The 26,461-nt window shown below is 38.9% G+C and overlaps 1 protein-coding gene across 1 annotated transcript; it reads left to right on the top strand.

Moving 5' to 3' along the window:
* The first annotated feature begins 1,192 nt into the window (after positions 1 to 1,192).
* Positions 1,193 to 3,556, top strand: LOC140600212 (carnitine O-palmitoyltransferase 2, mitochondrial). The gene has a single exon (XM_072768297.1). The coding sequence runs from the start codon at positions 1,391 to 1,393 to the stop codon at positions 3,239 to 3,241; it is 1,851 nt and encodes a 616-aa protein (XP_072624398.1). The 5' UTR covers positions 1,193 to 1,390; the 3' UTR covers positions 3,242 to 3,556.
* The last annotated feature ends 22,905 nt before the right edge of the window (positions 3,557 to 26,461 follow it).

Raw genomic sequence — 26,461 nt, 5'->3', positions numbered from 1 at the left:
AATTCATTAAAAGTTAGATACATTTTAAGTAAACCCAACAGATATTCTTGCACTGGACTCAAAGATTGAGACTTAGAATATGGGATATAGACCTCACGTTGCAGGTCAAGTTATTCTGCATAACCACTTCATCTTTTATGTTCTGTTGAGTTATTATATTATTATTATTATATAATGGTATTTCAACCTTATGGGACTACTGTGAGACTTAATTAAAAACAAATTTGAAGTAAAGCTTGCTATGAAAATAGTTTATCTAAGACGCTATTCTTTTTAAAAATATATACACAATTCAACTCAATCCCACATTTCTGTTATATTATTATTATTATTATTATTATTGATACATGTGAAGATTCTAAGACCTAGTAAGACACTAAGGAACATTTTAAACTAGCAAAAAGAAAATAAGATAATTTTAAAACAGATGAAGAGGTAAGCTCATTGCATTATAGTCTTTAATGTAAAACTGATTATCAAATTATCTTATTCATACATATACAACTCTATTAACTAGAGACTTCTCTTCATTAATTTGGCCAGAGAAATGAATCTAATAGCCACAAAGGCTCACTTAAGTTGTCGAATCTTTCTTTAGATTTGACCAGTTTAATTGAGTATGCCCAGAAATTCAGCATCAAATTAAAGGTTAGAAAAGATAGCCTCCAAAAAAATACTTATATGATAGAACACAAAGATAAAAGTATCTCTTTTATGATTTGTTTCCTGGGAAAAGGAACAACTCTGTAAGAAAAAGTCAAAATCTAGGTTTTTCTTGTCTTTGATTTTTAAATTTATTTTTAGTGACACTTTTCCTCACCACACTGTGATTCTCGAATCCATAGTTGGTGCTCAATGAATGTGTGAATGAATTAAAGATTGTTCCTTTGTGATCCCTAGGTCCCATATAGCTTGAGTTACATATCTTATTGTGATCATTTATTCACATGCTGTTTTCTCCTGGGCTGTGAAGTCCTCTATTGTAGAAACTCCTTTAATCACCTGGCTTCCCCAATGCCTGACACAGAGTAGGTGCTTAGAATATGTCTCTCAGCTAAAGCTGATAGTCTTCTCACAATAAATTCATGGTGACCAGGAGAATATACAACCTCCTTTAAGACTGTTAAGAGGGAAGTGGCTCGGCGGGCGGACGCGAGTCCCTGCTGACTCAGTGACCCGGCTACCCCGGGGGTGGCGGCCTCACCCCAGTCCTCGCGGACTCCGCATCCTCCGCGTTCTCCCGCCGCAGCCTCCCGGAACGCTGGTGGCCCGCCTGCTACTGCTGCGCGCCCGGCCGCGGCGCCCTGCAGGGGGCCCAGGACCCGTGTGTCGGCGCCTTAGCGCAGGCTCGGGGCCCCGCGAGTCCCTGCAGCGCAGCATCGTGCCCACTATGCACTTCCAGGACAGCCTGCCCAGGCTGCCTATTCCCAAACTTGAAGACACCATTAAGAGATACCTGCGTGCACAGAAACCTCTCTTAGACGATGGCCAGTTCAGGAAAACAGAACAGTTTTGCAAGAGTTTTGAAAATGGGATTGGAAAAGAACTGCATGAGCAGCTGGTTGCTCAGGACAAGCAGAATAAACATACGAGCTACATTTCAGGTCCCTGGTTTGGTATGTACCTAACCGCTCGAGATCCCGTCGTCTTGAACTTTAATCCATTCATGGCATTCAACCCTGACCCAAAGTCGGAGTATAATGACCAGCTCACCAGGGCGACCAACATGACCATTTCGGCCATCCGGTTTCTGAAGACGCTCCGGGCCGGTCTCTTGGAACCAGAGGTTTTCCATTTGAACCCTGCCAAAAGTGACACCGACACCTTCAAGAGACTCATACGCTTTGTGCCTTCCTCTCTGTCCTGGTATGGCGCCTACTTAGTTAACGCATACCCCCTGGATATGTCTCAGTATTTTCGGCTTTTCAATTCAACTCGTTTACCCAGGCCTGTTCGTGATGAACTTGTCACTGATGAGAGCGCTAGGCACCTTCTGGTCCTAAGGAAAGGACATTTCTATGTTTTTGATGTCCTAGATCAAGATGGAAACATTGTGAGCGCCTCTGAAATCCAGGCTCATCCGAAGTACGTTCTCTCAGACAGCAGCGCCACCCCTGACTTTCCCCTGGCCTATCTGACCACTGAGAACCGAGACGTCTGGGCAGAGCTCAGGGAGAGGCTGGTGAGTGGTGGCAATGAGGAGGCCCTGAGGAAAGTGGACTCTGCTGTGTTCTGTCTCTGCCTAGATGACTTCCCCATTAAGGCCCTTGTCCACCTGTCTCACACCATGCTGCACAGTGACGGCACAAACCGCTGGTTTGATAAGTCCTTTAACCTCATTCTAGCCAAGGATGGCACTGCGGCTGTCCACTTTGAGCATGCCTGGGGTGATGGTGTGGCAGTGCTCAGGTTTTTTAATGAAGTGTTTAAGGATAGCACTCAGGCCCCTGCTATCACCCCACAGAGCCAGCCGGCCCACACTGACTCTTCTGCTGCTGTGCGGAGACTTAACTTCAAGCTGGATGATGCCATGAAGGCCAGCATTGGTGCTGCTAAGGACAAGTTTGATGCCATCGTGAAAACCCTCACCATCGACTTCATCCAATTTCAGAGAGGGGGCAAAGAGTTTTTGAAAAACCAGAAGCTGAGCCCTGACGCAGTAGCTCAGCTGGCCTTCCAGATGGCCTTCCTGAGGCAGTATGGGCGGACAGTGGCCACCTACGAGTCGTGTAGCACTGCAGCATTCAAGCACGGCCGCACTGAGACCATCCGCCCAGCCTCCATCTTCACAAAGAAGTGTTCCGAGGCTTTTGTCAGGGAGCCCTCCAGACACAGTGCTGGAGAGCTTTGCCAGATGATGGCCGAGTGCTCCACGTATCATGGCCAGCTGACCAAGGAAGCAGCAATGGGCCAGGGCTTTGACCGACACTTATTTGCTCTGCGGTACCTGGCAGCAGCCAAGGGGATTGCTCTGCCTGAGCTCTACCTGGACCCTGCATACAGACAGATAAACCACAACATCCTGTCCACAAGTACACTGAGCAGCTCAACAGTGAACATTGGCGGCTTTGCCCCCGTGGTCCCTGATGGCTTTGGCATTGGGTATGCTGTTCATGACAAGTGGATAGGCTGCAACGTCTCCTCCTATCCAGGCCGCAATGCCCGGGAGTTTCTCCAGTGTGTAGAGAAGGCCTTAGAGGACATATTTGATGCCATAGAAGGCAAACGCATCAAAACATAGCTTCTGGATGGGTGAAAAGCCTCCATTGCTTCATTGACATGAAAATTGGGGGTGTATGTAGCCAAAAGGTGCTATTCTGTATACAAAGGAAACTAATTGCGAGGTGCCTAAGCAGCCAGTGCTGTAAGGCTTGAGCTTCAAAGTCATGGTTTTAAAGCTAACCTTATAATCGCCAAGTGGGACTAAATCACAGGTAAAGATAATGAGAAGTTTCGATATTAAGGGCATTTAATCAGGAGGTGGGATTTGGAAGGATAACTTAGGTGTATTTATTGTTGAAGCAGAAATAAAATTATTGCTTGGAAAAAAAAAAAAGACTTTGTTAAGACAATCCAGAGCCAAATGGGAAATATTAATTAGCACCTTGCATTGGACAGTTCATATTTGCACACAGGTGAAAGGGGATTGAGAAGGAGGAGGAACTCCCCACACACAAAGGTAGGAAAACTGTGACAAAATAAACACTGTACAGAAAGACTGTCAGCTTCCCATCATCAACAGTTTACCCCCAACACCTCTAGATATGAGTTCCAAACTAAACAAGTATTTATGGAAATGCAACAGATATTCTTCTAATATGGGCTGTCTTTCCCATAATAATGAGTTGCTATCTTTTATGTATCTCATCCATTAGGATGGATTAAGTAGCCACCTGTCTTGCCAATCTGATCTAGTCATTTGTTCTCTTCTTAACATTGGCCAAAATGTTAATGTTGTGTCTCTGCAGATAAAATCTGCTAGCAATATGGCACTGTGGCTTAAAGGATTATGCTATATAAGGTGATGCTGCTTCATGGGAAAGATGCATCCAAGAATGCTTTCTCTTCTGTATTATTTGACTTGTAGTAAAAGTAGAATAAATATCACTAGAAATAAAAAGAAACTGAGAAGTTTGAATCATTTTTTTATTTGTCATTTTCTTTAGGTATAACTCAACTAGCTTTAATTAATAGCAGCTGGACAGGACCAAGAGGGTAAATTTTGATTCCATGGGATGATTTAGTGTTTTACATGCCCAATGAATATCCAACTGGGCCCAGAACATGATATCCAAAGAATGTAGCATGGATGTTGTTTTAAGTAAGAGGCTAACACTAGGGGACTTAACATTCAGATTCTTTGATGATACTGGAGGTATAGAAAATGGAATTATCTCAGTAAGCACCAGCTCTGTGCTAGGCACTATGTACATACATTATTTCTTTTTTTAATTTTATTTATTTTTTCATGAGAGACACAGAGCAACAGGGAGAGAGAGGCAGAGACACAAGCAGAAGGAGAAGCAGGCTCCATTCAGGGAGTCTGATGTGGGTCTTGATTCCAGGTCTCCAGGGTCATGTACTGAGCTGAAGGCGGCGCTAAACCGCTGAGCCACCTGGGCTCTCCACATACATTATTTCATGTAACCCTCTTAACAAGTCTTTGAAAAGCAATTCCTATTATTTTCTTAATACAAATATTAAAAATGAAATTAAAAGAGATTCAGTAATTATCACAAGGTCATAATGTTAGAAAGAGATACAGAAATATTCCAACCAGTTACATCTGACATCTCAGCCCTATGCTTATAGCTATTCTGAGTCTCAGAGTGAATTGAAGAGCAGTAAACATTTTAGAAATCTAGATCACTGCTGCCCATACAATAACCGCAGGTCACATGTGGTTATTGAGCACTAGAAATATAGCTAGTTCAAACTGAGATATGTTGTTAGTAAAATGTACACCAGATATCAAAGATTTTAGTATAAATGTAATAATTTAGATATATTGGATAAAATAAATTATCAAAACTCATTTTACCTGTTCCTTTTTACTTTGCTAATATATCTAGTCGAGAATTTACATGTGTGAGTCACATTTGAAGCTCATGTTATATTTTCACTGGGTGCTGACATCACTAAAGACTTTTTGGTGGTTACTGGTAACCATACTTGGGCACAAGCAAAGTAAAGCACACTAGTTCTCAATGCGCAGGAATTTTCTCCACCTCTTCTAAGGAAGAGCTGACATCGAGGGACATTTTTTATAGTCATGACTGGGAGGGGTGCTACTGGAATCCAGTAGGAAGAGGCCAGGGATGCTGCTAAGCATCCTACAATGCCCAGGATAGCCCCCTACAGCAAAGAGTTATTAGATCCAAAATATTAATAGTGCCGAGGTTGAGAAGCCCTGGATTTATGGATGAGGAGAATTAGTATAAGCAGCCAATGCTCTCTATACTCTGAAGAATCGAGAATAAGCTGGGAGAAAGCAGAGACTTCAACATAAAAGATGGGGAATTCAGCACTCAGACCAAGGTACCAAGACTAGATCTCAGAAACAAACAGCATGAGTCTATTCAGGAGCACTGCAGCACATCTGAGAGACCCAAAGCCTCACCCCACATAGCTCACCCAAGTCAGATAGGAGTTACTTAGATCCAGGGATGAGAGAAGGACGTGCAGAGACTTGGAGCCAGTCAAGGTCTGATGCACCTAACAAATGAGATCAATTATGTGATTTTTCCCACAGATTTTTCCATGCAAACTATAGACTGAGTGTCAGCCTCAACACCCGCTTATGTCAGGGCTCAAGGAACAGTCTCTTCAACCAAATAATACAAATTGAATTTATGAAAAAGGGAATTGGCTGTGTGGGTTAAACCAGCATTTTCCAGAAATGCTTTATTGGCTTCAATAGACTTTTATTATACATTTTAGAACACATTTCAAGACAAAGAGACAGCTAGGTTTTAGTTGAAGACTGAATTTTAGCAGCAAAATTTGAAATCTGTGATGTGTGCATATTAAACCATAGAGACCTTCACTTCAGAGGATGAAATGATTAAATTCTGCCTCCGTTCTTGAGATACTGCAGTGTGAGGGAGGGTGAGTGTACTGTAAACAGTTTATTTTTAGCCTGAGCTTGAGACAGAATATTCTTTTCCAGTGCGCTTGACAACAGATATCTCTCTGTCTCTTTAGGTATTTGTCTACATCACACTAGTCTGTTTCTGACTATACATGTTAAGAAATAGGGTCATGGAATAGGATACATGGACACGGATGACCTTATCCCTGCATCCCTTTGGGCCCTTCCACTGATCAAATATCCTTACAGACCCTGCACCCAAGGGTAAACTGGGAAACATAACCAGAGCAATTCATTACCTTCTCAGCGGAATCTGCTTAAAAAACATCAAGAAGACATAGATTAAAGAGAAACAAAAAATGAGAATGGGATTAGGAAGGTCTGAATTTGCGTCTGGACTCCCTTGTCACTCTCACAGCTGAGTCATCTTGAGAAAGTGAAAGAATCTACCGTGCCTCTATTCCCTAACTGGAAAGTAGGAGGCATACGATCACCAACTTCTTGGGCTATGTGAGATTAACAAAGAGTGTCATGTGTTCAAAGCAGGAACTCTGGAGCTGTAGCACCTGAGCTCAAATCCTGGCTTTGTCACTTGCTCACTGTATAAACCTGTACCAGTTACTTCTGTCTGATTCTCCATGAAGTAAGGAAAACAATAGCCCCTGCCTACTAGGGTCATATGAGAATTAACTGGTTATGATAAGTCAAGCACAGATTACACTCTGGTCCTATGTGACAGTGTCATTTACCACTGTGCAGGCCACAGAAAGCATTAATGGGCTTTGGACCAGGCTTAGAGGGGTGTGGATGTCACAAATCACACAAATCATAGTGGTATAGGATAAAGCATCTGCGATTATTTCCTTGCTGCTTTATTTTTGGTTTATTATTGTGTGTGTATGTGTGTGTATATATACATATGTGTAATATATATATATATTTTATTAAGTGATTGCTTCTCTCCAATGTTTTCACTCATGTCACAGTGAGGAAGGGATAGATAAGAATAGGTAGGGAGAGATAAACAGGGGGCTATGTGATCAGGCTCAAAGAAATTCCAAAAATGCCGAGATGTAAGGAAACCAGAGATAAGGGAATAGACAGGACCACCTGGCCCTGGATGTTCAGGGTTATTTTTCTTTGGTGGTGATAATGTAATGACAGAAAATAACCAAACCTCAAAGAATTAAGTCATTAAGGGTGTTATCAATAGTCCTTGCTCAAACTAAGACAACACAAGAATCTGAAGGCCACACGCTTCTCAGTCAGTTCTCAATAAAAAACTGCCACTAAAAGCTCTCAGTGGCAGCCCTGTGGAGACTCCTCTCGCTCCTGAGAGCTTTTTCTGTATCCTTGCTTAAGAAACTTCTATCACTTTACTCATTTTCCTTTGTCCATGAGATTCATTCTTTGGCTCTGTGAGACAGGAATCTAGCTATCCCACTTAACAGTCTATGGGACTGCCATTCCAGAACCAGATGCGTGCAGCAGCTGTGAGAATCTCAGAAGACTGAGCCTACGTACTCTTTTGATCATATAAACTCTCTAGTGGAGAAACTTTGCTTATTTTGGGGTGAGAATGGATTCCAAATGAAAATTGAGTTTTAATTTCTTGCCCTCTGTCTAGGTGAGATGAGGCTCTGAGATGGATTTAATCTGACTGAAAGGAAATAAAGAAATACAGCAATTCTTGTGCACTCCCAAAGTTAGGTGGTTTCATATCTACCTCAGAAGCATGGAACACTGATAGTAATCCCTGTCAAAATTTCTTCTCAGTCCCTAGTGAATTTATACAGGTTCCTAGAGGGCAAGAGCAATCTGTAGCAAATTGGTAAAATAAAGAGTGATAGCATTAACAGCACTGGGGAAGATGAAAGGTAGAAGACTAGAGGAAGCTGGGGAAAGCCTCCCTCCAAACCCATGGTAGTCATGCCTTACGAACAAGGAAGATCAGCTACAGGCAAAGCAGACAACATCATAACAAAGTGACAGGAGTGGCACTGATCCTACATTGATTGATGTTATGGCTACTGCATTAACCCTGGAGAAGCTGAGGAGACCATGCCCCAGGTAAGTAGGAGGCAGGTGTGCTGATGATGGCACTGATAGTTTGAGCATCGGGAACCAATGTATCCTCCCCTAGCCCTCTGATTGATTTTACTCAGGGACAGTGGTATACAGGTGTATCATCACCTTTTGGGATGAATTTTAATCCTAACCATAACCAGAATTAGGATGAGGAGTATCTAGAAGCTCTCTAAATTTAAAGATTGGAAACAGAAGGTCCTGTGAGCTCAGAAGTTTGGATAAAAGCTAGTTTTCACCTCTCTTTCTACCGTAACTTTCTGCTTTGATGATGGAAATAGTGACAAGAATGCCATGTAAACATAAGGTGGTTTATTTACATGTAGACATAGAACTGAAATAGCCTATTGTCAAGATGGACAGATCTAGAAAAAAAAATCTCTAAATAGCAAAGTCAGTCTTTAGTGCCTCCCCAGTTCTACAATAGTAAGGTTCCCTCTTCATTGACACCTGTCCATGTTTTGCTATCTACTCTTCATTTCACCAAAATCACTAATATTCTCACTTTGAGCACACATGGGGACACTTCCAATGTCATGGAGTTACTAGAGCATCTAACTGGGTAGGGAATTTGAGATCACATGGACCAAAGTTCTCATTTCTTAGGTGAATAAACTAAAGCCAAGATATGGTACCCAGAGTGATGTACCAAATGATACAGCAAGAGAGGTGGAACTAGAAAACAGAAAGTTTCTATAATATAGAATTAACTACCAAAGAGATCTGAGTTAGAGTTCTACTTATGCTAAATAATAGCTGTAGAGACTTGGAAAGAACTTTGTAGTTCCCATACTCTACCTTCTCATGGGCAAAATGAGAATGACTATCCTCATACTATATGGTTGTAAGGATTTAATGAAATAAAATGTTAGAGAAAAGCAAGTAGCAAGGCTCTGCAGCGGGAATGTGTTGGCTTTCATTTTTAAGGAACAGAACAGAGGTTTAAGGAACAGCACAGAGGCACTGCAGCTGGAAAAGAGTAGGCACAAGAGTAGGAAAAGAGATGAAATCATCATGAAGATCACATTATTTAGGACCTTTGGGTCATGATAAAGACTTTGGCTTTTGCTGAGCTAAGATAAGCCCATGGGGTATTTTAAGCAGAAAAAGTGACATGAGTTGACATGTCTTATAAAGTATCTATCTGACAGCTATGGGAAGAACAGACTATAGGAAAGGCAGAGAAGCTGGGCAGGATATTGCAATAATCCTGGCAAGAGATGATGGTGGCCTAGACCAGAACTTGGTGGTGGTGATACTGAGGAATGGTAAGACTCCAGAAATATTTTGAAATTAGAACTCAAAACAGGATTTGCTGATGGAATGGATGTGATATGTATGGAAAAGGAAAGAGTTAAGGATTACTTCAATATTTTTGGTTTTTTCAATTGAAAGAAGAGTATGTTTAGTAGAGGGAAAGAATAAATTCAGTTTTGGGGAGAGTAATTTTTGTGTACAAGTAGAAATGTTGAGTAAACAGTTAGGTATAAAGCTTGCAATTATAGGAGACAACCTGGCCGGAGATACAAAATGTGAAAGTTATTAGGAGATTGTATTTAAAGTCCTGTCTTGAAATGAGATCATCTAGAAAATAAGTATGGACAGGTTGGAGAAGGTGTCAGAAGAGAAATCCATGGGACATGTGCAGTCTAGAGCAATGAGAAAGAATGTACAAGAAGATTAAAGAGCAACCAGTGATGTATGGATAAAGAGAGAAGGCTATCTCTGAACAGAGTATTTTAAGTAGGAGAGAATATTCAGCTATGTTAAATGTTCCTGACTGATGTAGTTAGATGAAGACTGAGAACTGACCAATTGTCTTAGCAACAAAGAGTTCACTAGAAATCTTGATAAAAGCAACTTGGGTAAAATAGTAGAGATGGAAACTTAATTGGAACAGGTTTATTAGAGAAAGTGGGTAGGAAATTGACCGACCTGCCTACATATGAAAATATATTATAAAGCTTCAAAAATTGAGACAGGCTTTATTGGCACATGAATAGAAAGACAGGCCAATGTAACAGAACAGAATTTCCAGAAATAGATCCAATATATATGAGAATTCAGTATATAATAAAGGTAACATTTCAAGAATAAATGGTGTTGAAATAAACTATGTACCATCTGGAAAAAGATAAAGTTGGATGCAACTTTATCTTTTCAAATTTTCCAATGAAATGCTTTGATGAAGAAAAAAAAGTCCTGAAAGAAAACATGGGTAAATTCCTTTATAAACTGGGACTGGGGAAAATTTTGCTAATCATGACTCACATTCCAGAAGCCACATAAAAGATTAATAAATTAAACAAAAATTTAGCAAATTGGTATGCAAAAGATAAATTGGAAAAAATATTTGCAATACACATCACAAAGCACTAATTCCCTAATATAATTACAAATTGGAGCAAAAATGACAGTAACAGAAAAAATAACAAAATACAGAAATAGAGTTTCACACAAAAAGAGATATTGATAGCTCTTAAATGTATAAAAAGTTACTCATGAAAAGGAAAATAGAAATTAAAACTACACTGAAATACCAGTTGTCATCTATCAGAAGGGCAGGAACCCAGAAACTTTAGAATATTCTCTATTGGTGACCTAAAGGATAGCAATCATTACCATACTTTGTTGATGAAAGCACACAGTAAATGTTGATGGAGGATAACCAAGGAATATTTACCAGAATTACAATTACATTGTATTAGTTTCCTAGGGGTTCCATCACAAAGAACCACAAACTGAGTAGCTAAACACAACACAATTTTTTGTGGGGAGGGGGCATAGTTCTAGAGACTAGAAGCCTGAAATCAAGATGTTGGCAAGGCCATAGCGTAGGCTCTGGGGAAAAATGCTTCCTTGCCTCTCGTTAGCTTCCAGTAATTGTCATCTTCAGCATTCCTTGATTTTTAGATGCCATCACTCACCAATCTCTGCCTCCATGCTCATATAGCTTTCTTTCCAATATGTTTCTGCCTAAAATTTCCTCTCATAAAGACAACAATCATTAGATTAATTTGGGCCCTCATTTTAACTTAAACTCAATTTAACTGGAGTATGACCTCATTTTAACGTTGTTACATCTTGGAAAGATCCTATTTCTAGATAAGGTCACATTTACAGGTTTGAAAGGTTAGGACTTGAACATATTTTTCTAGGTGACATTATTCAACACAAAACATACATTTTCCCTTACCCAGCGACTTTTCTGAGGGGCATTTATCTTACATGTTTATAACTATATGAAATAATACTTGTGTGAAGTTATTCCCTGCATTATTGTTTGTAACAACAAATGACTGAAAATAAACCAGGCAGCTACCAATAAGGGCCAGTTAAACAAACCATGATATATTTTGTACAATGGAATATATGTAGCTGCAGATCTATTTGAGAAAACTCTATGAACTAATATGTACTGATCTGTAATATCTATTGTTAGGTGAACAAAAAAGCAAAGTGAAAAGAGATGCATTTTTTGACACTTTGGGTAATAAATGAATAAAATAAGAATATATGTTTATTTTGTCTCATAATTGTAGAAAGAATCATTGGAAAAATATCTAAGAATTAAATAAAATAGGTTACCTATCAGAAAGGGAGAAGAAACCAGAAGGATAGGACAGATATAGAAGCAAGACTTCCCAATGCAGACTTTTTACATTGTTTTATTTTTGATCCATGTAAATATATTACTTACTCAAAATATTTTGTTAAGATTTCTGTGAAAACAATTAGAGAATGGGAGAAGATTGCAGAGTCTGAACACAGATACCCTTTCTGCGTTTGATGCTGGTGATTTTCTATCAGAAAACATTAATGTAAGCAGGATTTGTAAATTTTCTTCAAATGACCCTTAAAGCATTTCTTGACTGAAAACTGGAAGAATCACTTTTCAGTTGAGTTGGCCTCAGGAATGCAGCAACCATGTTCTAAAATCCCAACTGCCATCTTGATGACAGAGACTGACACTGATTGTAAACTGCATCTTGATTTCAGAGATGTTAAAATGTGGAAAACTATCATCTTACAATAGGTTAAATATGATAACATAATTACAGAGCTGCACCAAGGTCTCATTTAAAGTTTAAGATGGTGGGTTCAATGGAGAGCTGGTTAGCATGATTATGTGTTTCTCTCCACCCATGTTCAGCTGGTTAAGAGTAGGTGGACAGTTGTATATGCCCAGAACTGGAGTATTACCAGGGGAATAATGAGTGAAAGGAGAGGAAGTAAAGAAAGGAACTAAAGAGTATGCAGGTAGAGAGGATCATGGTAATGGAATCTAAGCTAGGTAAGTGAGGGCATATGACACATCAGGGACACATTAGGACTCTACTCTGCATGTAGCATATTTGCATTCTTGCATGTATTTATTTATTTTCCAAGCGTTTATTGAAACCTTCCCTATGTGCCATGCACCATTTTAAGCACTGAGAATAAAATATTGAGCAAGATAGAAAGTTCTCATGTGTCACGAGTTACATTCCAGTCGGGGAAAACAGATCACAGGCAACAAAGGAATGAAAACAAGTAACAAAAGTAAGAATACTGCTCACTGCTATGCAAAGAATTAAAGTTTGGGTACTGTGAGAAAGATGAACTGGATGGCTAGTACATTTATGATAGTCAAGAAAAGCTCCTGTAATGAGGTGACATATAAGCTGAGATCTGAATGTCAAGAATGACTCAGCCCCATAAACAGCAGAGACAATAAGGGTTCCTGGACACGAGGAAGGCTCTGGGCAGAGGTCCTAATATGGGAGCCCAATGAGTTTGTTAGAAACACAGAAAGAAAACCAGTGAGGCTGGAGTATGGTGGCTGGGGGGACAAAGAGAGGAAAAGAGATGAGAGAGGTAAATCGGAAACACCATATAGAGCTTTATAAACCAAGCTAAAGTATGTGGATTTTATTCTATATATCTATATCTATCTACATACACACATATATACATACACACATATACATATCTATGTATATATATATATGCACACATACATGTCATGATAAGATCTGTTTTGTGTTCATGAGTTCTCAATCTAGAACCTGTAGAATGAATTATAGAACTAGTAGCAATAGAATCAGGGAGACTAGTTAGGAAGTTACTGCGTTAATGCAGGGAGAAATCATGGCAGTTTGGTTATGGAGACTGAGAGCAACAGATGGATTTAAGATGAGTATTTCATATTTTACACTTTCAGAGTGGTCAGTGCTTTCTCCCTAAGAAGGATCATGCATCATAGGTCAGAAAAAAAAAAATCATTCAGGGAGATGAGTGAATATTTGACTCTAAAATTCAAATGTCGTCACTTATTATATTCACCCTCTGTAGCTATGGGCCCCAGGGGCAACTTTAGGCACATTCATTTCTAACAAATGGTTCCATTCTAGCAGGAGCTTACCAAACTGCCAACATGAAATTCACTCAAGAAGAAGGGAAGGAGGGAGGGAATGAGGGAGGGAGAAGAAGAATAGAAAGAAGGAAGACAGAAAGGAAGGGAGGGAGAGAGGGAGGGAAGAAGACAAGGAAAAGAAGGGACATTGAAAAGATGTCAAGATCCCCATGAATGTAACATTTTAGTGGAAAGGATATAGTGAATATGTAGCTAAGGTTTCATTTGGTAATTACATTCCATATTTTTTAACTTTCACCAAGTCCTTCTCAGAGGCACATTTGAAAAGATAGCATTTCTATTTCTCTGGGAAATGATTAAGCATGCCCTTGTCCCGATTTTCTCAGCCTGCATGTGGTAGTAAGCAAATCTGTCCCTGTAAACAATGCAGATACCAGTGCTCATGAAAATTACTGCACTGTCTTTGAGATTATGGGATTTCTGAATCCACATTAACCTTTAGGATGAGGGATAACATTTGCCTTTGCATGAGGTAGGGGGAGGGGAAAGAAAAAACCCGAAAGATATAAGGGGCACCAGCAAGCTGTCAATGACATAAGCAGTGTCTGTGTCTTGGTTTGGAATGACACTGAAGCAAAAGCTTTTATAATATTGGACAAAAAGGAAAAAACAAAACAAAACAAAAATGGCTTAAGTTGAAAACCACAAGTATGTTCAAAGAAGTAAAGACACAGATCAGCTCAATGGATTCCGGAGGAAGTAATGGCAATAGTCCGGGTAGGGGAATATACCTTTAAACAAATCCTAGTAGGACAGCCAACTCAGGAACATTGGTCCCAATACCCACCTGCATCATTTCAAAGAGGAGTCTGGGAGGAAACAGAGATATTTGAACCTGGGGACTAATCTTTACAGAATTTAAATGTGCTGTGGACAGCCACACCTGTGCAATTGGCAATAGCTGTTCACAGCTCCACTTTTAGTAATTAGAATTAACTCTAACCTCAGCAAGATGTGGCTGGTATACACCAATTTTATTTCCTATGCCTTTAGCATGGTTTTGAAAAATGCCTACATTTTGGCCTCAGTTACTCACAAGTTACAAAGAGTGATACTCACACCTTTAAAAAAAAGTATCAAATTGGAGAAATGATGCCCTGAAACTTAGATGTTTCTCATTTACAAAAAAGGATGTTAAGAAAGTTCCTAAGAATGGATCATGGTGGGTGATCACAGACATTTTCTAAAGATCTATTCTGATGACAAACTGGAAATACAAGTTAATTATTAAGCAAAATCGAAATGCCAGTGAATTAATTAAACCTCTATGCACGAAATTTGTTTCAGAAACTTAACACCTGTCAAAGTACCCCCAAAATGATGACCAGAGTTGCAGTGTTTAATCTAGCGCTTAATCATGTGACTCTGTATAAAATGTAGCATTCCTTTTAGAGATGGCGATGCCAAGTACCAAAAACATGAGCTGAGAAATGTTACTGGAACATGCTGTGATGAGATCAAAGCAGAGAGGCTGAGGGGTATTCTAGAATCAAATTAAAAAGGCACTAGTGGAGGCAGGTCTATGCTGGGAAACTCAGAACATTCTTCCTTTTCAGTGCAAGAAAATACGGAGGGAAAGCAAAGTTTGGCATGTTTGGGCTACAACACAGTAAATCCATCTGCCCAAACAAAGAATAGGGTATAGAAAGAGCAATTTTCAAATGGTTGACTATTACTTAATTTTCCTCTCAATCTTGCAGAAGGTACTGCACAGTGCTGACTGGATACATGGGTGCACAGCTAGCCCTCTGTGCTGGGTACCTAATCCAAAAATTACAGACTCAAGTTTGAGAAAGCAGACACAATACCTTTTGTAAATACACTACCACCATTCCTCTCTAAGAATAGGCTTACCTTGTTGGTAAAGTTTTTGTTTATTTGAGAGAGAGCAGGGGAGAAGGGCAGAAGGAGAGAGAGAATCTGAAGCAGAGCCCATCGCAGTGCTCAATCTCACAACCTTGAGATCATGACCTGAGCTGAAATCGAATCAAGATGCTTAGCCAACTAAGCCACCCAGGCTACCCTAGACTTTTTTAAATGATGGAAAAAGAATAATAATGCTCATTAAGTTTAGGTGCATCATTGTCTAGTTGTCACGTTATTAATTAACAAAAAGTTGAGGAAATACATATTCTTCTAGTATTCAAAAACTACAATCTGACTACAAATATCCTTGTGTCCTTGATGGATGAATAAATTTCTGACACATATCTTTACTGTTTTACTTTCACCTTTCTCTTTAATGTAAAGAAAATTTCAACTAGTTTTTGTGTTGAAACTACCTTTGTTCATCAATTGCAACAATAGATTCTCTACAGATTAAGAAAATTTTTTTAAAAATAAAATATTCTGTGACAATCAATTGGCACATATGGAATTACAATATGGAATTATGGAATTACAATAAAGAGTGTTGTTTAGTTGCTACATTTTTAAAATTCTGTACTATGCATCCTTATATCAGTAAAATTCATAATAATTGTGTGTGTGTGTTAGACCCTAACACCACTGACCCACTGAGGATAGAGCAGATAATACTGAAAGTAAAACCCCAAAAACAAAGAAAATGAGGCCTGAAATGAACAAATTTCTGTATTTAAAATGTAGAAGTACAGATGGAAATCTGGGTTGCAGGAAATCTAAAAATGAAAGGATTAACAGAAGCTGGTCAAAGCAGGAAGAACTGACCAGTCTTCTACATTTTTTAGAACACCTGTAGTCTTTGCTTATTTTTTATCTTCAAAGAAACTAGTAACTAAATTACTAATATTAGGTAACTACCATATGTCAGATGCTATACTCAACATATTACACTGAATATCCATTTAATAACTACAATAACCCGAGTCAATCTGATCATCCTCATTTGCTCATGGAAAAACAGGGGATCAGTGTGATGTGAGGTACTTGCTGGTAGTACTGGTAGTTGTTCTGAGAAAGTTCTTTAGACTAGAAAGAAGTGACTATCATTCCCATTGGAAAAATAAATAAAAGCCTCCTCTATTTTCCATTTGAGTAAATCTTCAAAAATTTCAATCTATCTTTCCATCCCTAATCCACCACAACTGATCTGCCATACTAATAGTTCAGCAAACTATTTTTCTGTCCACCTCAACTAATCTTTCACATATATGTGCTACATTTTCAATTTGTTTGTCTTTTTTAATGTATCCTTCTCTTAAATAACTTGTCCTCACAAATCCCAATTCAAAAACCTACCTACCCTTTAGGGTTCAATATAAATGGTCTTCTCTATGGATTCCTTGATTTTCCCAGTTTAAAAAAATCCTTTATTCTTCTTATTCAAGCCACTTTAACTGTATCTCTCATAACAATTAACCACTTTCCACATCGAATTAGGGTGTCTTCCCCAAGATAGAATCTGGAAAAACTCTACTCAATTGGTTCTACTACCTCCAGTATCTATTAGCATATCAAAGACTTTGAGAAGTCCTTGCAATACAAAAACATGTTTTAACTTTACTTTTTCCAGTGTTAACTTATTTATTTTACCTGGAACCTTCTTTTCCCCAAATACCCATTAATGACACATGGCTCCAGTGTTCCAAAGGGATCACAATTTAGGGAATACTAAAATATATTACTGCTCCTACTAAATGAAACACAGAGACTTGGATGGCCATGGATACAAGGTCACAAGACAAGATTTTATTTCTTTTTTACTCAATGTGACTTATCATTGCTTTGCATATAGGAGCTAAAAAATACTGGTTGAAGAAATGAGTAAATGAATGACTAGTTTTATACTTGAGTAAAGAGGACCTAACAAGTATCTAACTGGGTGGCATCCCTATGTCAAAGTTACTCCAAAGAACAGTCTAAATAACAACTGACAGAGGAGATCACAAGGCATGTGGCTGACAACTCCTCAGTTTACTGCACAATTAGGGAAAAATAGCAGCAAAAATTTGGGAAATATCAATATGGCCTGTCATTATCCCGAGAAAGTGTCTCCCACACTAGCATGCCAGAAAATAGTTTACAGAAGTTATTTCTGTAAGTTCAGACCTCCTGCCTTGTATCCCTACTAGTTGTAATCTTTCTCTGACGTATAACTAGCAATTTTATCCTATGATACTATTTTTCCAGATTGGAGAGAGGACCACAGGAGACAATAGGTACCTTCCATGGAGAGACTCCGGGGCCAAACTATTTATAGAAAGGTCACCAAAGAACTAATTTACCTAATGTAACAAGTTTCCCAAATGTGTTTGCAGATATGCATATTTGTGCGGACCTATATGTAAAAGGGTTTTCTCCTTTTGAAAGCTATTTTTCCAGCTACTAACAACCGCAAAAACATTGGAAAACTAGAATAAAGTTTTTATTAATATTAAGATTATTTTTCCTTTACTTATACCCAGAGCTGCCAGAAGAAAAGCTCAGTGGAAAAGTATGAAGACTGTTGACAGAGTGAACCCAAGTTCGGTACAGTCTAGCAAACATGATAGAAAGATGTGTCTTTATTACCAATTACAAGCTGCCTGCTGTGTTCTCTGAAAAATGATCAAACCTGTTACCTCCTGAAAGCCAGTAACTGATACAAGCTCCTCCCCTGTCCACCTACCTGGGGCTGCATCTCTCCTGCCTAGTGTCCTCATACAATTCCCATGCCATGATTTATGGTTAGAAAGAAAAGAATTGCTGGGCCAGTTGTACACTAGAGCAGAAGAGAACCTAGACAAACCAATAAAGAGAAGAAAGCAAGGGGAAGGAGTAGACAGGAGAACAAAATAGAATGACTATTAAATAATTCAGGAAAATTGCCCAAAGGAAAACACACATTGAATGGGAATGGAGGAAATAAATAGATCAAGGTATACAGCAGAAGGAAAAAACAGAGTGGAAAGAAGGAGGAGATAAAAGTGCTCACCCAAGGGAGAAAAGCAAGAGGGCATTGCTGAGTCCTGGCAGGAATATTAATAACTGGATAAAGAATTGATAAGAAACACCTCATAATCTCTTGACGCTCTCTGCAGAGGCCCTCAGCACAAGTTCACACAGGTTTATAATGCCCTCAGAAAGCCTATTTTTCTGGCCCAGCTTTAGAGGTTCTTTGGAATAAAGCTACATGGGTAAGGGGCTGACAAGGGCTCCTGAAAGTAGTGACCTAAGGATAATGGCTGAGGATGGAAAGAAATGCATTTTGATTTCATCTTAGAATTGAGATGCCATTCTGAAATTAACAGTGAGGACTATCTCAGCTGAACATTTTCACCCAGCCAAATGATTAAGCCTATGCTGTGGACGTTATTCCATCGTGCTATTCTGTCTTCCACGGGTCAGTGACAATTTTGGGTGACAAATGCAATGAATATGGGAGTCAGTGGGTATGTAAAACTTACCCAACCAAAAGTTACCTATATAGAAAAGATGTCCTGTGACTGTACCAAAATGGGAAATTAGGAGAGCGAACACTATTCAGCACACATTTATTGAGCCTGGGACCATCACTGGAGGAAAAGGGAGAACTAATTACCATGTGTCAGATTAAGAGACACAAAAAAAGCCTTTCCAGGATGTACAGTAACCCTATTTGAAAAGGCAGTAACATATCTCTGTTTGCTAAACTCATTCCATGCATCTTTTTGTTGTTAATGTTAAGCTTAGCTTCCTTAAAGAAACTTAAGAGTCTGTGCTTAACAAACCTCCCAGGTGATTGTCAAACACACTGAATCTGACACTTTATTTGACCTCTCAGGGGCTCAATTTAATCATTTATAAAATGGTTCTAATAACCTGCCTTATGGATTACCTATGGCTTAAGGGAGGTGCTTAAAATGTTTGCTACTGGGCAGTCTGGGTGGGTCAACAGTTTAGCACCGCCTTCAGCCCAGGGCCTGATCCTGGAGACCGGGGATCGAGTCCCATCTCGGGCTCCCTGTATGGAGCCTGCTTCTCCCTCTGCCTGTCTCTCTCTCTCTCTCTCTAACTCTCTCATCTTTCATGAATAAATAAATAAAAATCTTTAAAAAAAAAAAAGTTTGCTACCTATGTAAGTCTACAGGTCCCTTCAGAGTTACAAATGGCATATTCTAAATATTAAATTTTTTAAAAGTCCAATGAGGACATACAAGTGGGCAAGGTTGACAAATCTCACTTCCAAGACCAGGGTCATCCTCCTCACTGCCTAATACAAGGTAAGTGGAATGGAGGTTGGAGAGAGATCCACTATATGCATTACTTGTGTACTAATAACACCCCTAAGTATTTTAATGGATATGTATCTATATCCTCCGTTAGCCTGTGAGTTCCTCAAAGGCAGAGACCATGTCATCCAAATTTATTTTTCTATACCCAGCTACATAGTAAGTACTCAATTTGTGTTTGAATAATGATCACATAGGTTAAAAAACAATTACTGAGTTGTCTTGACACATTAGAAAAATAGCTAGGAGAGCACTGACAATGAGATAACTCCTCTTGCCATGTACCAGCCCACAGGATTTGTCACCAGCCCAGAGCAAATTGTTCCAGTTCCTTGCTTAGATTTCTGCATCTTTTAAAACAAAGGCATAATGCATGAGGCTAAAGATGGAGTCTCAGCAGTACATCTTTTCTGGATATTGCTATTTCAAGTTTCCTTCTGCTGGGCACATAGCTCCATTGCTATGATATATATATATATATATATATATATATATATATATATAATCGGAAACAAACTTTGTTCTGGGTTTGGTCAGTTTGAGAATTATCATCCCTTAGGTCAGTGGAAAGATGGCAAAGTAAATGGTTTCCTGTGACTCACTGGGTAAATTACCCCTCGATTTACAATGAGTACATTGAGGCTCCAAGAATTCACTAGTTGATCCAAATCAACATTTTACTTGAGGGACTGTAATTTATAACAGAGAAAGCTTTAATAATCCCTCTCCTCTGTCTACATGAAAGTCTGAACACAGGTAAGACTGTGGTCAGCTAAAGAGATTATATGCATTGCATCTGTTCTGCCTTGTGACAAAAACCTTTCTGCAGCTAGTTTTGACCCACTGAGTTCTTCAGCTGCCCCAAATCTTTAGTATATACATTCTTTTCTCTCTTGAAATCCCTTCTCTGATCCACCTTTCATCCCCTCTTTATTTCATGAGCAATGCCCAGCATATGTTCAGGAAATACTTAGTTCCACTTCTAGCCCCTTCTTGACTCATATTTGGTTCTATCCATCTGTTTGGCACCTCTACCTAAATGATACTAGTTGTGGTTCTCCTGCTTTCCTTAGGCTACTCAATTTCCTACTCACCCTGTCCCAGTATTTTTAGGGTATGAAGAATTCATAAATCTCTCTGAATCTACTCTCTAGTTGACTTGTCAAAAATCCCACCTCCAGTGGTACACAAGCCAGTTCATTTTCTGCTCTCCTCTCTGCTGCCAGTCAACAGTACCTTCCTGGGAGTAATTTACTCAGAGCCTTGTGCTGTTTAGGATACCATTCCCAGGCTCTAACTTGCATTCACAAATGTTACTGATAATATTATTTTTATTTCTTTTTTTAAAAGATTTTATTTATTTATTCATGACAGACACAGAGAGAGAGGCAGAGACATAGGCAGAGGCATCATGGAGCCTGATGCGGGACTCGATCTAAGACCCCGGGATCACAACCTAAGCCAAAGGCAGACACTCAACCACTGAGCCATCCAGGTGCTCTACTGATAATATTAATACCATCAAACTCAACAACCATTTGTCTCTCATTATTGTTATCGACCTCTCAGTAGCATTTGACCCAATTAACCCCACCTTATCTCTGAAAATCACGTTTTATTTTCCTGTGACCACAACTTTCTGGTTTTCTTCCTTTCTCACTGTCTTTTACCAACTTTTTCTCCTCTTTTTGATGTCTGAGATGGGACATTTCAAAGCTCTGCTTCTCCTTTCTTCTCTTCTGAGCTTGGATTTAGGATTTTAGAGTAGGAACAATTCTAGTGACATCAGGATCTAGATAGATCTGAGGAGGAATGTCACTAGGATTAACTAGATTAAGAAACCAAGAATCCAAGGCTTGGGAACAGTTACCCCACACAGAACTTGCAATCATCCCCAAAATAGCAAATAATGCGGTAAGATAGCTAAGAGCCACATTTCAGATCATTTGATGAATCTGAAGGCAAGACAAGAGGCAAGGATGAGAGAGCCTAATAGTAGGAATGAAAAAGGACCTGGAGAGCTGTGGGTGTCCTTGAGACCTGAAGAGTATAACAATTTCACTTCTCAGTGGCTAATAACATCAGTCATGACTGACCTTTCTCCTTTGGACCAGTCCCAGTAACTTGCTGAATATACATTTATGACATTTGATTTTATCTATATTTTTAAATAAATATGTATAACAGAGATGTACTTTTCTCTATTTTGGACCATATTGTAACCTCTAGACCCCAGGAGAGAAGGAACTGGATCACATATCCTTTGGTACCGTTCATCCAGACAACCCCACACAAATAAGAGAATAGTACCCAGCACAGATCTGGACAAGAAGGCTTAAGTGTTAATATAGCTTGTGGAAACAGTATTATCTTTTCCTTCAGGATTGTAAAAGATTTGAGGTCTGTGAGGTTCGCTGCACCTTCTTTTCCCATGAATGACAATCACCTAATCTGGATAGATCTAGTACAGCCCTAGACCCAAACTGGAAGAGGGAAATGAACAACTAAGAATATTGCCTTCCCCCTTTATTGTGAGTCTGATTTTAGTAACTTGTATACAGAAAAATCTGTGGAGAGGATGCTCAGATGTTTGTCTCTATGCTCAGGAACGTGATGAGAGTCATTCTATTCTTTTCAGGGGATGAGTTTGTGGAAAGGAGAAGGAGATACCATGCTCATCCTCCCAGTGACTGGAAAACCCAGGCCTAATATCTTTGACCCAGGATTTTAGGTGAATTTACAAATTAGATCAATCTGGGAATACCTGAAACAATCTTTCCAGCCTTCATCTTCTCCCATGTTTTTGTCTAATTGTACTGGATAATTTCTTTGCAATAGCTTCACTCATTTATTCAAAAACAGGAATTGCATCCCTACTATCTGCCAGGTATTGTGCTAGGCAAAGAGACAACATAGATGAGTTAAACTCCAGAGTGCCATGTCTTTAAGGAATTCATAATTGTGTGTGTGAGCATGTGTGCGTGTGTGTGAATGTGAGTGTGTGTGTATGGTTAACTGAAGTCAGTAGCCTACGAAAGTGAAGCAAGTACTAGGGTTGGTGAACATACAGAGATTTGTGAGAGTCCAAGGGAAGGACCCTATCCCAGAGTAGAATGCAGTAAAAGTTTCCCAGGTGTCATGATCCTTGGTATTCTGGAATGCATATGCAGTAACCAGCATACCTAGAGTGTCAAGCAGAGTTTGTGCAAAGGCACAGGGGTGAGAGAGCATGATGCATTGTGGAAGATATCTCAGTCTGGCTTATTTTCCCACTCTCAGTTACATCTGAGTGCTTTGGAAATGAACATTATATATTCAACTTCATTGGTGTCAACTTAGGATTTTTAAAGATGTCCTGGGACAGGATTTCAGTGAATGAATTAACAATCATGGCTACAAATATGGCTAAAATGAATTTAAAAATTAAAAAAAAATTAAAATCACTTTAGAAAGGCAATGGAGTTTTTAAAGATTTGAAATTCATCAGGACTCAAATAAAGGTCTGGTAGAGAAAACAAAGAGAAAATCTCCTCTTCTTTCTACTTCTTCTGGCCAAGATAGACAGGAAGGGAAGTTAAATGGTACTTTTCTTTTCTCTGGTTATTCATTTGGTCTATGCCTATTTAATAAATTCATAGAAGAAAAGTCACAGCAGTAGCCCATACCAGTCATTAAGAGAACTACTCAGTTCAACAAACACATGCTATGGGCCTCCTTTGTTCCAGGCACAGTTCTAGACATTTTAATACAAAAGCAAACAAGACATTGTGAGACTCTGGGCAGGATGACTCCTCTTTGAAATTCACAGTCACTTCCATAGCCACCATCATTGAGGAGAGTTGCTTGAGACTATAGGCTAGAAAGACATCAGCGGCCATAGTCACATCAAAGGTAGGTACACTCCCCAGGCACTCTGAGCACTGAAGTTTCATAATTCACCACCATATGATCAAGCTTACCTAATAATTGTTGTAGAACCTAGAGACTGAATGGAATTAGTCCTAAAATTCTCTGACATTGATGCATTTCAATGAGTATCTATTATGTTTTTACCACTGAGAAACGTGGATGATGCTAAGTCTAAGTGACATGAACAAATCTCCATTCACCTCCCCTAACTCCCAATACAGCACCTTTGTGCGTTTTGAATTTATGGCTTTAGTTCCCAAGAGTATTCACTTAGATTAAAGCTGCATCAGAAATTGGATTTTTTCTACTTTTACAGCTGAAGAGCGTAATAAAGCAAATAACTCAATAAATCTGGCAAATTAGCAACATGATCTCAAACTTTAGGGCATATGAGTACCTATTGTGTTGGAGAAAAAGGTAAAACTATTGACAGCTGAACCAATCGATTCCATATTACTATTTATCAGCAGGAAGGATGAAGGACAATTCTTCATCTAAACTGAACCAAGTTCACCACAAGGAATAAAATGTCTCAGGGGTGGAGAATATAATTGTTTTATTCATATGCAGCTACCATAATATTATAAGAATATTTTGAAAAGTTAAGTTTTTTATTTATTTATTTATTCTTTTACTCCAAAGGTGGAAACTTGGACAGATGTGGCTTTTAGACCATTTCCCCTCATAAACTCATCAGCTGTGGTATTGAGCTAGAATTGAAGAAATCACCTTGTCCTGATTTATGGTCCCTTGATTGTAATAAAAGAAATATTAATTCTAAGTTCATGAGAAAAGGGAAAAGTAAAGATGATACTCATTGAAAAGCCTAAGAGCATTTAGACTGCCAAGATTTACTTTATTTGAAAGGATAACTAGAAATCTTTGACCATAAGGTGACTTCTTATTTGGGGACTCTAATTAATAAGTTATGAGTAATCAGCATTCCTGCATTCATTACCCATCTCTTCCTAAAACAATTCTCTTTCTAGAGAATGGCCCATAGTATCCCTCCACAGTGACTCTCATAGACTCAAAAAGCAAAGCAAAGCAAAACAAATAAGACACTTAGTTCCATAAATCGTCCTTATCAAAATATAGCCTCAGGTATAGAGCTGAGTGTAGACATCCTTGTGGCTTTGTTTGGAAATTCACCCTTGCACACAGCATTCATTCAGCATGTGCCAAATGCTCCAAGGCTCCAGAGCCTTTGCTGGACCTTTAGTAGTAAAAGGCATGGTCTCTGCTCTAAAGAAGTCACCAACAGATTTTCCTCAATGGGAAGAGGCTTTACAAATACTCAGCTTTATACTTGGAATGCATTCCTTTACCTTATTTCCATTTATCTCAAACCTACATTTTCATAAAAGCTCTGTTACAGTCCTACCACTTCTGTGAAACATTCCCTCAACTCACACTCTTTCCCTTCTCTCAATATCTAGTCTGTATTGTCCTTTTGCCATTTAGTGGCACATACACTAACATATGACAAAAATCATATTATTATCATTATTATTATACAGCAGTTAATGTGCCCTGTGCTTTTGTTTATTTACCCATATTAAAATATCCTGGAGAGCAATGATGTCATCATTTATTATTTTTTTTAATCCTTCACAGAACTTAGTGCTGTATGTATAGTAGGCATTCAATGACTTCTTTAAAAGAAGGAAGAAAAGAGGAGAAAAAGAAGGAATAACAGAGAAACTGACTAAGCACTTATAAATTCTCATGTACCAAATAAACCCCTCATTCATATTAGTTGGTCTCACAAAAGGCTACACATCTAATGCAAATCAGCATGGATGCCAGCTAAGTAAGGAAGAACACCATAACACTAAATTTGCTCTGTAAACTAGAGAGGTTGGTTTAGTGGTCTTATATAATTACAGGACTTTTTATTATTTATATTTAGCTGTGTGTGTGCATATGAGAGAGAGAGAGAGAGAAACACATGAATTAAACAAATATGTTGAAAATGTAATCCAAAAATAAATTCTGGCTCTTATGTGTTCAGTCATTTATAATTAGAGATTTTATTTATACTTTTAGAATCACAATTTTTTCCTCACTTGTGCATCCCTATTCATCCTCTTTTCCCAGGACCTGCTACCTCTTAGCCAAATAGGCAATGCTTCTATGAATGATCGGTAGTGGGAATTATGAGCTGTGGGTACACAGACTCCAACTGGTTTAAGTGCATATGGGAGTTTGGTTCAGGGTTCCATCTCAGCTGGTAAGAGATGATCTTGGAAGCTACAGAAACAACTGTTCTTCACAATAAATGTTAGAGAAGACAATGTAAGTCCCTTCCAATTGGTATGCCCTAAGCAAGGAACAAGTTGACAGAAATGAATTGTCAATTCCATTGTTATTTGGATAATCGGATCAACATAAACAGCTAAGCAAAACCACTGGGATGTTGATGGACTTTCAGGCTTGGGGAAGAACATGCCGCAGACAGAAGCACTGGAAAACCACTTCCCCATTTCATCTTCAGGCTCCAGATTTTGGGGAAGAAGAGGCAGTAGAATAGGAATAGTTTAACTTTGGCTCTAAGAAACCAACATGTTCCACACCTTATTGAGGGTGTGGGATAGGGAGCCTGTGTGCATGGGGTAGGAAGTAAAAAAATGAAAAATCAAATGGAAACTTGTGAAAAAGTTTCTAAAATATAAATAGTTGAAGATCGGTAGTCATGGGTTTATGGACAAACATACTCTTTCTCCATTTCCCAAATTTTAGGGAAATTGGTACTCCCAAATTCTAAACACTCAACATATAAATCACAAA

The sequence above is a fragment of the Canis lupus genome, chromosome 11 (genome assembly GCF_048164855.1).
Source record: "Canis lupus baileyi chromosome 11, mCanLup2.hap1, whole genome shotgun sequence".
Lineage (NCBI taxonomy): Eukaryota > Metazoa > Chordata > Mammalia > Carnivora > Canidae > Canis > Canis lupus.
The sequence above is the reverse complement of the archived record's forward strand: the minus strand, read 5'-3'. Positions and strand labels throughout refer to the sequence as shown.

Coding starts and splice junctions, on each gene's coding strand:
- LOC140600212 (XM_072768297.1), top strand. CDS start 1,391: ATGCACTTCCAGGACAGCCTGCCCAGGCTGCCTATTCCCAAACTTGAA.